The 13,079-nt window shown below is 37.2% G+C and overlaps 1 protein-coding gene across 3 annotated transcripts in view; it reads left to right on the plus strand.

The window, feature by feature from the left end:
• Nucleotides 1-13,079, plus strand: part of STAP1 (signal transducing adaptor family member 1) — a 58,679-nt gene that overhangs the window by 10,207 nt on the left and 35,393 nt on the right. The window contains exons 2-3 of one of the 3 annotated variants that reach the window (XM_032259293.1): nt 502-619; nt 2,430-2,613. In XM_032259293.1, coding sequence (XP_032115184.1) covers nt 2,494-2,613 — 120 coding nt within the window. In that variant the 5' untranslated portion in view covers nt 502-619; nt 2,430-2,493. Of the gene's footprint in view, nt 1-501; nt 620-2,376; nt 2,614-13,079 lie in introns of those variants that run through there. The other 2 variants (XM_032259291.1, XM_032259294.1) reach the window with 2 other exon arrangements.

Consider the following 13,079-nt stretch of genomic DNA (forward strand, 5'->3'; position numbering starts at 1 on the left):
GCAATGGCGCGATCTCGGCTCACCGCAACCTCCGCCCCCTGGGTTCAGGCAATTCTCCTGCCTCAGCCTCCCGAGTAGCTGGGACTACAGGCACGCGCCACCATGCCCAGCTAATTTTTTGTAGTTTTAGTAGAGACGGGGTTTCACCGTGTTGGCCAGGATGGTCTCGATCTCTTGACCTCGTGATCCACCTGCCTCGGCCTCCCAAAGTGCTGGGATTACAGGCTTGAGCCACCGTGCCCGGCCTCAAGCATAGTTTTTATAGTGCCTGCCTTCATCTCTTCTTCTCAGCTGAACTTATGATATAAAATGAGCATCTTTTGGTGAACTGTCATACTACTTGCTAAGCTTGGGTCATTTTAAGTTAAATATATGTGGTATATGACATATAACATATTTGTAAATTCAAGTGTCTATGGAAACTCATAAACAATAAAATACCAAAATAGTAGCTTGCAGACAGTATCTAAAAGTGAGAGTTGTTTTGTGTTTTTTCTCCAGAGTCTCTATCATTCACCTAAAAGTAAGAGGCAATAGGAAGAATAAACTAGAAGCAAAGATACGGGGCAGAAATGATGTGCTGTTGACACCACAAATAAGAATTCTCCAATGAGGCCAGGTATGGGGCAATTTGGGAGGCTGAGATAGGCAAATTTCTTGAAGCCAGGAGTTGGAGACCAGTTTGGCCAATATGGTGAAACCCCATCTCTACTAAAAATACAAAAATTAGCAAGGCATGGTGACACAGTACTGTAATCCTAGCTACTCAGGTGGCTGAGGCATGAGACTCACTTGAACCTAGGAGGCAGAGGTTACAGTGAGCCAAGATGGCACCACTGCACTCCAGCCTGGAGGACACAGCGAAACTTTGTCTCAAAAAAAAAAAAAAATCCTCTCATGAGCAGAAATGTATTTGGCTCAAGTATCAGGATGGAAGTCATAGAGCACGGCCAGCATCTGATGAGGACCTTCAGGCGCCATCATTCCATGGCAGAAGGTAGAAGAGCAATAGAGGGTGACAGCATGTGAGAAAGTGCCAAACATGCTTTTTTTTTTTTTTTTTTTTTTTTTTTTTTTTTTTTTGAGATGGAGTCTCACTCTGTTGTCTAGGCTGGAGTGCAGTGGTAAAGTCTTGGCTCACTGCAACCTCTGCCTTGTGGTTCAAGCGACTCCCCTGCCTTAGCCTCTGAGTAGCTGGGACTACAGGCTAATTTTTGGTATTTTAGTAGAGACGGGTTTTCACCATGTTAGTCAGGATGGTCTTGATCTCCTGACCTCGTGATCCGCCTGCCTTGGCCTCCCAAAGTGCTGGGATTACAGGTGTGAGCCACTGTGCCTGGCCAAACTTGCTTTTATTTTAAAAAACCCACTTCCAGGCCAGGTGCAATGGCTCACACCTGTAATCCCAACACTTTGAGAAGCCACAGCAGGAGAATCACTTAAGCCTAAGAGTTCGAGACTAACCTGGACAGCATAGGGAGATACTGTCTCTATAAAAAAGATAGCTAGGAGTGGTGGGTGGCACCTGCCTTGTAGTCCCAGCTACTCAAGAGACTGATGTGGGAAGATTGTTTGAGCCTGAAAAGTCAAGGCTGCAATGAGCTGTGATTGTGCCAGTGTATTCCAGCCTGAGCAACAGAGCAAGACCCTGCATCTGCAGAAAGAGAAAGAAACCCACTCCTTCAATAACAGCATTAATTCATTCATAAGGGCAGATACCTCATGACTTAATCACCTTCTAAAGGTTCCATTCCTAAACACTGTTGCATTGGGGATTAAGTTTCTAGCACATAAACTTTGGAGGACACATTCAAAACATAGCGCTAAGTATTCATTGGAAACTCGTGCACTTGTAATACCTACTGGCAAAAAATAAAAAGAAAAAAGAAAAAAATTCCATATTCCATGTTCCCATAACTGTGATTTTATTTAGTGAAGCATCAAATGGGCATGAGATAGAATTATTTTTTTATTTATACAAAACTTGGCCCTGAAATATTTAACCAACAGAAATAGTACTAATAAATTATTCTATGAAGTAATTTTTAATGTAGAGTTTATTCATGTCTTCTGCAAATAAAAAAGGACAGCAATAAACAAAAACAAAGGTAGAAAGAATAACTCGCTTGTTGATGTCTCCTCTAAAGTTCACAATCTCTACACCTGTTTCTTTCATCGTCAGGTGATGTTAATCTTCTGTTTATTTTGCTACTTTAAATCTAAGCACATGTAGGTTACCCAGAGATTGCCCTCTAAAAGTCGGTCTACACCTGTTCTTTCTTACCTCACAAAAAGTAATGGAAAAAAAGTGAGTGTGTGTGTGTGTGTGTGTGTGTGTGTGTGTGTGTGTCCTGTTGGTGGTAGTGTTGGTGGTTAAAAAGCAATTTGGGACTTCCTCTTTGAACAGTTGCCTCTTCCTCTCACACAAGGAAGATTTCATTTTGTTTGAGACGAGATCAAGTTGAAACCAAACCACACACCAAAGAGAGGGGTATGATGGCTAAGAAGCCCCCAAAACCAGCCCCTCGCAGGATCTTCCAGGAAAGGTTAAAGATTACTGCTCTACCTTTGTACTTTGAAGGTTTTTTATTAGTCAAGCGGTCAGGATACCAGGTGAGTCTATAGATGATAATGTTAAAAGACTTCTGTTTTAATATTTATTTCATGGTGATATGGTGTGTTCAAACCTCATTGTTTCTGCTGGAATTAAATCATCTCTTCTTTGAGCTCAGAAAAATGATTCCAATATTTCATAATTTAAATACAATGCATGACTTAAACCTATATGTATACATATATATAATATATATAATAACTTAAGTTGTAATATTAAGGCACTAATATAAAAAATCAATAAGCTAAATTTCCAAAGAATTCATTTAAATATCACAGAAGATTTTGGCTTGGGAGATAAAATGTTTCTTGTATTTTCTCCACAATTTATTGCTATGCTTCAATGATGGCTTGTACAATTAAGATAAAATGATATCATGATTGAAATTAAACCTGCTCCTGTTCTCAGTCATTTGAAGTTTATAATGATCAAATTATTAAAAATGACTTCTGTAAAAATTGTTAAAATGACCAAGTTCATACTGTTTAATATTATATATAGTTATGTGTTCTAAAAATACTCTTCAAGATAGTGACTTTTAATTTTTAGAATACTATTTGGGTATTAAGTACAGTAAGTTACATAAATATCTTTGCTCTAAGAAAACCTATGAAGCAGTCTGTATTTTTTAATGTAATAATTAAAACTTATAGTTGTTAAAATCCTTACTTTTAAAATAGTAATTATGGATGACTTGAAATTGTTTAGAGAAATAAGCCCAAAATTTCCTGTTACTAAAGAAAAAAATCATTAATTTAGGTCAAATTTTATGAAATTGTATATTGACTAAAACTAGAAAAATTTTAAGGTTTTCAGAAATTTCATCAGAAATATTTAATGATCAAATATGTTTTCTGAGGATTCATGAATACTTATGGAAAAATTATATATATGAAAAATCTATAATAGCATATTCACATTTCTTACATATATTATCAGATCATTTATTTGAGAGTAAAGACATAGTAATTTGTATTCTGTTATGGATGTTAAACATACATAAATTATCTTTAAGTTATATTAGAATATTTTTAGGTTGATCCTATATGCTTTTAAAGTAAATTTAATCTTGTCACCACAGATAAGCCAGATAGTCACATGTTGTTAGGAAAGGGGAGTTGAGAAAAAAAAATTCTAATTTGTAATTTAAATTTGGTTGTTCATTGAATGTTTTCCAAGGTATTTGTAATAACTGTTTATGATAGCAGCTCCTTTTTAATGCTTAAAGAAGGCACACCATTAGTATCATTATAAGAAAGAGTAAGAATTTTACAGTGTCTTTATCTGACGGTTTTGCCACTTACAGCTTGTGTTCTTGTGCACGTTGCTCAATCTCCTTGAGACTGTTTCTTCAATTATAAGATAAAGAGAATACTACTTGCTACTTGCCTCCTAAGGTACAATTCTGGGATACAGTAGATGTTCAATCAGTGTATTCACTCAAGCAACATTTATTTTGTTCCTCCCATGCACCAAGCATTACCCTTATTTCTGGAGAATATGAAAAAAAAAAAAAAACCCACAAAGATCCTATTTTCATGAGGCTTAATTTAGTAGGAGTGCTGTCTTCCTTACCAAATTTCTACTCTTTACCTTCTCTTAAAAAGCACTCTTTGGAGCAGAATGAATAACTATAGGCATAAATATTTCCAATGAAATTAACTTGTGTTTCTATTTGGATTTATAGCAAAGTATCTGTGTGTGTGTGTGAGTGAGACAGTGTCTCTATTGCCCAAGCTGGAGTGCAATCACTGCTCATGCAGCCTCAACATCTCTGGCTCAGTTGATTCTCCTGCCTCCACCTCCTGAGTAGCTGGGACTACAGGTGCATGCCACACCTGGCTAATTTTTGTATTGTTTATAGAGACGGGGTTTCATCATGTTATTCAGGCTGGTCTCGAACTCCTGGGCTCAAGCAATCTGCCCACCTTGACCTCTCAATATGCTAGAGTTATAGGCGTGGGTTGCTGAGCCTGGCCACAAACTACCTTTTACTTGCATGTCAGGGAGAAGAGAGCAAGAGGATGACAATAATGCCTACTTATGTGGTGGTTTCAAGGATTAAAGGGAAAACATATGTAAAACACCTGGCTCACATTAAAGGTTAGATTCATTCTCTTCCTTTTTTTTTTATCACTTATCATACTCTTAAAATTAGTTTGAGTTCTGCAAGTAATACGGCTCAAAGGAGAGCAAGCCTGGTGATAATTAGGGTACTTGAGAATAGAAGCTATGAGAAAAACCTAAGAAAAATAAGTGGAATTTCCAAGGAATCAGCAGCAAATTTCCAGGGAATCTTTGAACAGAAGGTGAGCCAAAGGTATATAGCCAGGTCATCTTTGAAGCTGATTAGCTGGAAGAAGTTGAGAGGCTCTGCAGAATGTAAAGTAGGGTCTCTGCCAAAGTCATTAAGAATATTTAAACTCAAAAAATATATAACTGAGAAATAACCTGGTCTATAAAGGCATTACATAGCCATTTTTTGTGATGGGGCACTTTTAAGTATTTAAAGAGCTTTTCCCCAGAAAAAAAATGTACCAACATGTACCACTTTTCATGCAATTCCAGAAGGTTTGTAAATCTGAGGTCAAGAACCCACGAAAATCACATAATCTTTATGGAAAAGATAATGTGGGAAGATTTATTTAAACCACTGCATGAGGATTCTGGATTAAATAGGAAGATGTATTTGATAATAAAAGCTATTAAATGCCATGATGGAATATTAATGGCATCGCAGTTCTTACAAACAGAAAAAATTTCTCATTTTTTTCTGGGACCATTTGAAACTAAGAGAGAGTTTGGGCAACATCTCGTAATTCCTTCAATTTGTAGTGTGTTAAAGTTAAAAAAACAGTGTGCGTGGTATGTCTTATTAAACTGAACATAAGCATGTGGTCATCATAACTATATCAAAATAGTATTTCTCTAACTAATCTACTCACTTCTAATTCATTTAGCAAAACACTGTCTCTACTGAAAACACAATAATTAACTGGGCATGGTGCCACATGCCTGTATTCCCAACTATTTGGGAAGCTGAGGCAGGAGAATTGCTTTAACCCAGGAGACAGAAGTTGCAGTGAGCCAAGATAGGGTCACTGCACTCCAGTGTGGGTGACAGAGCAAGACTCCATATCAAAAAAAAAAAAAAAAAAGAAAAAAAAGAAAAATAAAGAAAAGCTTACACACAGTTCTTATGGCAGTAATCTTCTTCAAGTTTTTAAAATAACACATTCCTTTCAGGAAAACATTTTGAGCACAGATGCCTAATATGAGAACATTAATTCACTTAGAAATTATAAATATATATACTCCCATACTATTACTCCATGTAAATTATTTCAAATATATAAAAAATAAATTAAGAAAGATGAAATAAAATATAATAAAATATTCTAAAATTTTCTTTCCCAGTGGATCATCATGCATACCTTTGGAATTTATGCAACCCATTTTGGAGACCCCTATGCAACATTCTTCCTTTGGTAAATGTACTTTACTTGCTCACAAAAAAAAAAAAAAAAAAAAAAAAGAATGAGAGTTTTTTATTGGGGAGAGGGTAGAGAGAAACTTAATTGGAGTTTGCATTTTAATTCATTTTTGCTAGTTATATTAATGAGAAAAGAGGACTAGTGAGTTAAGAGATAAAAGTATCAGTCCAATTCTAGAATTTGGGCTATTCCTTTACATTTTAAAATCTGTTCTCTCCTTTCTACAAAGAATAATTACACTCTTGCATAACTGAATAGGTTCCTTCGATGACAGTAGACTATATAATAATGAATACAATCTTTTGAGATATGAAGAATATCATTCTAGTTTCTTAGTGTTGTATCATTCTGATTCTTATACTAACTCTTCTGGGTAGAAATTATTTTATTTATTTCACAAATGAGTGAGTAGGTGGGGCATGGTGGCTTATGCTTGTAATCCCAGCTCTTACGGAGGCCAAGGCAGTAGGATTGCTTGAGGCCAGAAGTTGGTTGGAGATCAGCCTAGACAACATAGCAAAACCCCATTTCTACAAAATAAAAAATTAGCCCTGCATGGTGGGACACCCTGTAGTACCAACTACTCAGAAGGCTGACATGGGAGGATCACTTGAGCCCAGGTGTTTGAGGCTGCAATGAGCTATGATTGCACCACTGCACCCCAGCTTGAGCAACAGAGTGAGACCCTGTCTCTCTAAAACAAACAAATAACCCCAAATAAACGAATGAGTTCTGGCCACAGAGGTTACTCAAGGTTCCTTATCTATTAAGGAGCCTAGCTTGGATTCTATTGTGATGCACTTGAATATTCTGCTCCTCAAACTCAAGTTTTAATTCCACTTGATTGTAGGTTTCCTAGTTAAGCTAGTGATAAATTGAGAAGTCTTATTTTGGCCTCTTATGTCAGTGATTTAACACAATTGATTGTTAAAAAGTAAAAAAATTGTACTTCATTCCAATGTTTTTCATCCAAAGATGTGTCCTTCAAACTTAATTTTTTGAATTTTTGAGTATTTCTCTAGATATGAATAGGTACTTAGATGTTGTCTATTGAGATTGATATTTATAAGTGACTCAGATTATACTTGTATTTATTACATCTTATTAGAAACAAAATCAAGACTGTGACCAATAAGTCTTTGCATACTGAATACAAGTTTGGTCTAGCGTTAGGTTTGCAGCTGTGGTTGCAGTTCACGGGGTGTAATGCTATTTGGAACCTTACTTTTCCTTTGCTTTCATCTAGGTGCCTTTATACTTGCTCTTTCCCCCATTTAATAAACACTTAATGCTTTCCATAAGTATATACGTTTCCTTATCCATAAAACTCCCATTTTTCCCTTATTTAATTCTACCCAATTCATATCATTTTTTTTTTTTTTTAGACAGAACACCTCTATAGTTTTTCTCAGCAGTACAAAGGAGGGCTGCATGTACATACAGAGGGAATTCAATAAACCTTTTCTGGCTATCAGTAATACTAGTTTTTCTACCTCATGGCAGGGTAATGCTGTACTTACGAGGCTGATTAAGAAGATGAACAGAGTGGTAGGCCTTTACTTCAGGGTTTTCTCTTGTTTGTTTTTCGTTCAGGAATCATACAATCCTGGAGTTGGACTAGATTTTAGAAGTCATACTTTAGTAAAATTACACAAATGACACTTTGGGAGGCCAAGGCGGGCAGATCACTTGAGATCAGGAGTTTGAGACCAGCCTGGCCAACAAGGTGAAATCCTGTCTCTGCTAAGTAGCTCCGCAGGCTGTCACACTCACTTCTCTTTTCCTTTCCCCCACTGTGTCCCCTCCCCTCCAGACAGAGTCTTGCTCTGTCGTCCAGGCTAGAGTGTGATCTCTGCTCACTGCAACCTCCACCTCCCGGGTTCAAAAGATTCTCCTGTCTCAGCCTCCCAAGTAGCTGGGATTATAGGCACTCCCACCACTCCTGGCTAATTTTCGAATTTTTAGTAGAAACGGGGTTTCACCATGTTGGCCAGATTGGTCTCGAACTTCTGACCTTAGGGGATCTATTTGCCTTGGCCTCCCAAAGTGCTGAGATGATAGGCGTGAGCCACCGCACCTGGCCCTTTTTCCCCCTTTTACGTTTTTGTACTCTTTTATTAGAATTTTTCTTCTCCCAAGTTTGAAACCAACCGGACACAGAAATCACACAAATGAAGATCAGTTAGTTACTTTTATTATTGATAAATTATCAATGTGTAGTTTAGATTTAAGTCCAAAACTGTTCTAATATTTTACTCCAGATTTAGGTAGCCTTGAGCTACATCAAGTCATTGACTCAGATTAAGAGCCACAGCCTGACCCTCTTGGAGGCCCTTTGCCATATGGCAGGGAACAGAGCAGTACACCCACTATCTCCTGGTAGAATGAGCTGAGAGAGGACAGGAAAGGGCTGAGCTGAGCATGCTGCCTCCCAAACATACCTATTAGATACTCAGTCCTACCCTCTGCAAAGCAGATAAACCACCCTGGCAGCACTGTGCAGAATAGATTAGAAAGTAGGCTGGATTCGGTGGCTCGCACCTGTAATCTCAGTACTTTGGGAGACCGAAAGGGCAGATCATTTGAGTTCAGGCTTTTGAGACCAGCCTGGCCAACATGATGAAACCCTGTCTCTACTAAAAATAGAAAAATTAGCCGGACATGATGGCACATACCTGTAGTCCTTGCTACTGGGGAGGCTGAGATAGGATAATCACTTGAATCCAGAGGGATGCAGGTTGCAGTGAGTCGAGATCATGCCACTGCACTCTAGCCTGGGCAACAGAGTGAGTGAGATTTCTGTCAGAAAACAAATAGATTGATAGATTGTAAAGTACAAGATGGTAGTAGAAAGACAGGTAAAATGATGCTGTTATAGGAAAAACACTTTGTATCCTATATAAAAAGAAGTAAAGAAAAGACTTTGGTTGGGGTTGAAGTTAAGATGTGTTTTATTGTCCTATTAAACTGTTTGACTATGAGATGTGTCAGGTATATGTTGGGCATCTGGATTTCAGACAAGAGAGAGAATCTCTTTGCCTAGCTTTATAATTACTCCTTTGAGGACCATTTATTGTCTGATCCTCCAATAATCTGCCCTTTCGAATTGTTCTTTTCTATGTTAATTTGTTCTTGGTTCAAGGGGCATCAGCAGGTTCATTACATGTTATAACCAGTTCTCAAATGGGGGTGGGATAGAGTGAAAACATAGCAGGGTTTGAACAAAGATACTTTGTCCCAAATTCCAACATGCTCCTGAGGTTGATTGCTGCAGTCACACAACCAATGTTCAAGTCTTACTGTATGTAACCCTCTTTGAAATGTGACTTTTCTACTCATCTTACAAAAAGGCTGAATCTATTTCTCGAACCTTTATTTTAATTTTTAGAGTTGAACTTACAGCAAACAATAATTTTCTACCCTTTGAATCTGGATTGGCTTATGTGACATGCATTGATAAATGTGACACAAGCAGAGGCTTAGAATAAGCTTGCACATTGAGTCTTGCTCTCTCTTGTTCCTGGGAAGCCTCCTGCTAGCATGTGATCAAGTATAGACTAGCTGATTGGAGGATAAGAGAGTGGCTGGAGTGAGATTCCAGTTGTCCCTCCCTTCCCAGTTGTTCCTGCCTTCCCAGATACGACCCTAGACAAGTGAGTGAGGCCACCCTAGACAATTCGGCCATGACCAAGTAAGTCCAGATCAGAAAAGCCATCAGCCAACCATAGAACGGGGAGAAATAGAAATCATTTGCTTATTTTAGTCCGCCAAGTTATAGGGTGACTTGTTACATGGGAGAAGCTAACTAATATATTATCTTATTAGCCATGAAGACAAAGAAAATAGTTCTACCAAGAACATAAGAAAAAAATGGTGATTGTAGTTCAGATAAATTTAACCTCGAGCTTCCTGGTAGCCAGGGAATTAAAAGCAGGATTGAGTTATAGAGTTGTCATTGTTTGAGAAAATAAATGTATAAATTCTCAAGAGGTGACAAACATTTTACTGGTTAAAAAATATAAAGGATATATCAGTATTGAAGACACAAAATATTCATAAGACAAAGTATCTTCACATGCACAATCAAAGAGAAAATCCTTTATATGGACTTTCTTACATTAATCGTCAACATGTCATGTTGGTTCAATAAGCTATAAAAAATCAGCTTGTTAAACTATAAAGGAAGGAATGTTTAACATGTTTTTTAAAATAACTGGATTTTGTTATATACACACTTTTGGAAAAAGCTGCATATGAAGGTAAATCTTTAGATCTCGAAGGATTTTATTTTTTTAACTTGTTATTCTTTTGTAATATAATCACTCTGTATTAATTTAAATAAACTCACTTTGAATGAAATGGGAGTTTGATTAGGTTATTTCAATATTTTAAACTTAAAAGGTTATATATCTATAGAATCCAGAGTAATATGAATATATTTATTATTAAATATTCACCATGGGCCGGGCACGGTGGCTCAAGCCTGTAATCCCAGCACTTTGGGAGGCTGAGGCGGGTGGATCACAAGGTCAAGAGATCGAGACCATCCTGGTCAACATGGTGAAACCCCGTCTCTACTAAAAATACAAAAAATTAGCTGGGCATGGTGGTGCGTGCCTGTAATCCCAGCTACCCAGGAGGCTGAGGCAGGAGAATTGCCTGAACCCAGGAGGCGGAGGTTGCGGTGAGCCGAGATCGCGCCATTGCACTCCAGCCTGGGTAACATGAGTGAAACTCCGTCTCAAAAAAAAAAAAAAAAAATATTCACCACATGAATGAGATTTGAATTTTAAAGTTCAGCTTTGATGGTGTTAAACTATCAATTTCTCACATGTTCTTGATCTATGCCAATAACATATATTATTTATTGAACCCCAACTATGAGCCGTGTACTTTGCTAAGTGCTTTACATGTATTAGCTTATTAAATTTTTTAATCTGTTCTGGAAGGTAGATATTATATGTTTTTCCTATCCTGGGCCCTTCACTGGTCCATCTGACATGTGTAAGCTTCCACTGAAATAGCATAAATAGTCTTAAATCAATGAGGAAAGTTTTGGAAAATGAACTACTTAAACACAAATCAAATTACAGTCATAAGTCACTTAGCAATAGGGATACAGTCTTAGAAATGCATTGTTAGGTGATTTAATAATTGTGTGAACATCACAGAGTATACTTATGCAACCATAGATTGTATAGCCTATTACACACCTAGGCTATATGATACAGCCTATTGCTTTTTGGCTATAAACCTGTATAGCATGTTATTGTATTAAACACTGTAGGCAGCTGTAACAAAATGATAAGCATTTGTTTATCTAAACAAATCAAAACACAGAAAAAGTAGAGTAAAAATATTATATAAAAGAAAAAATGGTATACCTGTGTAGGGTACTTACCACAAATGGAGCTTACGGGACTGGTAGTTTCTCTAGGTAAGTCAGTGAGTGAGTGAGTGGTGGTAAATGTGAACGTCGAGAATATCACCAGGTACTACCATAGACTTTATGAACACTGTACACTCAGGCTACACTAAGTTTATAAAAAAATTTTTGTTCTTCATTAATAAATTCATCTTAGCTTACTGTAACTATTTTACTTTATAAAGTTTTTTTAACTTTTTGACTCTTCTGTAATAACACTTACCTTAAATTAAAAAAAAAAATAAAAACATTGGACAGCCTTACAAAAATATTTTCTTTCTTTATATCTTTATTCTGTGAGCTTTTCCTATTTTTAAAATATTTTATTTTTTTACTTGTTAAGCTTCTTGTTTAAAACTAAGACACAAACACACACAATAGTCTAGGCCTACACAGGGTCAAGATTATCAATATTATTGTCTTCCACCTTCTCATCTTGTCTCAATTTTTTTTTCGTACCTGTGATGGAATCTCGCTCCATTGCCCAGGCTGGAGTGCAGTCACATGATCTCTGCTCATTACAAACTCTGCCTCCTGGTTCAAGTGATTCTCCTGCCTCAGCCTCCTGAGTAGTTGGGATTACAGGTGCACACCACAATGTCTGGCTAATTTTTATGTTTTTATGTAGAGACGGGGTGTTGCCATGTTGTTCAGGCTGGTCTGGAACTCCTGGACTCAATTGATCTGCCCACCTCTTCCTCCCAAAGTACTGGGATTACAGCATGAGCCACCATGCCCAGCCCCAGTAGGAGGTCTTTAGGGCTAATAACATGCATGGAGCTGTCATCTCTATGATAGCAATGCCCTCTTTAGGAATATCTCCAAGAATGTGCTTGAGGCTGCTTCACAGTATGTTTCTTAAAAGTAGAAGGAGTACACTCTAAAACAATGATTAAACAGTATAGTATAGTAAATACATAAACTAGTAACATAGTCACTTATTGTCATTATCAAGTATCATTCACTGTACATAATTATATGTCCTATATTTTTGTTTGACCGGCAATGCAGTAGGTTTGTTTACCACCATCACCACAAACATCTGAGTCATGCATTGTGCTACATTATGACAGGTGATAGGAATTTTTCAGCTCCATTGTATCTTATGGAACCACTGTCACATAGGCGTTTGTCACTGACCAAAAGATCTTTTTGTGACACATGATTGTATATCCTTATCTGAAACGTTATACTAAAATAAATTTGAGAATGATTTAATCAAGTGGTGACATGGGCCTGTAGTCCTAGCTACTCTGGAGGCTGGAGTGGGAGGATTGCTTGAACCCAGGAGTTCAAGGCTGCAGTGAGCCATGATTGTGCCACTACACTCCAGCATGGGTGCCAGAGCAAGACTCTGAAAAAAGAAAGAAAAGGAAAAGGAAAAAGAAGAGAAAGGAAAATAGAAGAAAATAGAGAAGAAAGAAAGAAAACTAAGAGAGAAAGAAAGAATTAAAGGAAGGAAGGAAGGAAAAAGAAGGAAGAAAGGAAAGAAAGAAAGAAAAGAAAGAAAGAAAGAAAGAAAGAAAGAAAGAAAGAAAGAAAGAAA

The sequence above is a fragment of the Sapajus apella genome, unplaced genomic scaffold (genome assembly GCF_009761245.1).
Source record: "Sapajus apella isolate SASKATOON/1434 unplaced genomic scaffold, GSC_monkey_1.0 scaffold108, whole genome shotgun sequence".
Lineage (NCBI taxonomy): Eukaryota > Metazoa > Chordata > Mammalia > Primates > Cebidae > Sapajus > Sapajus apella.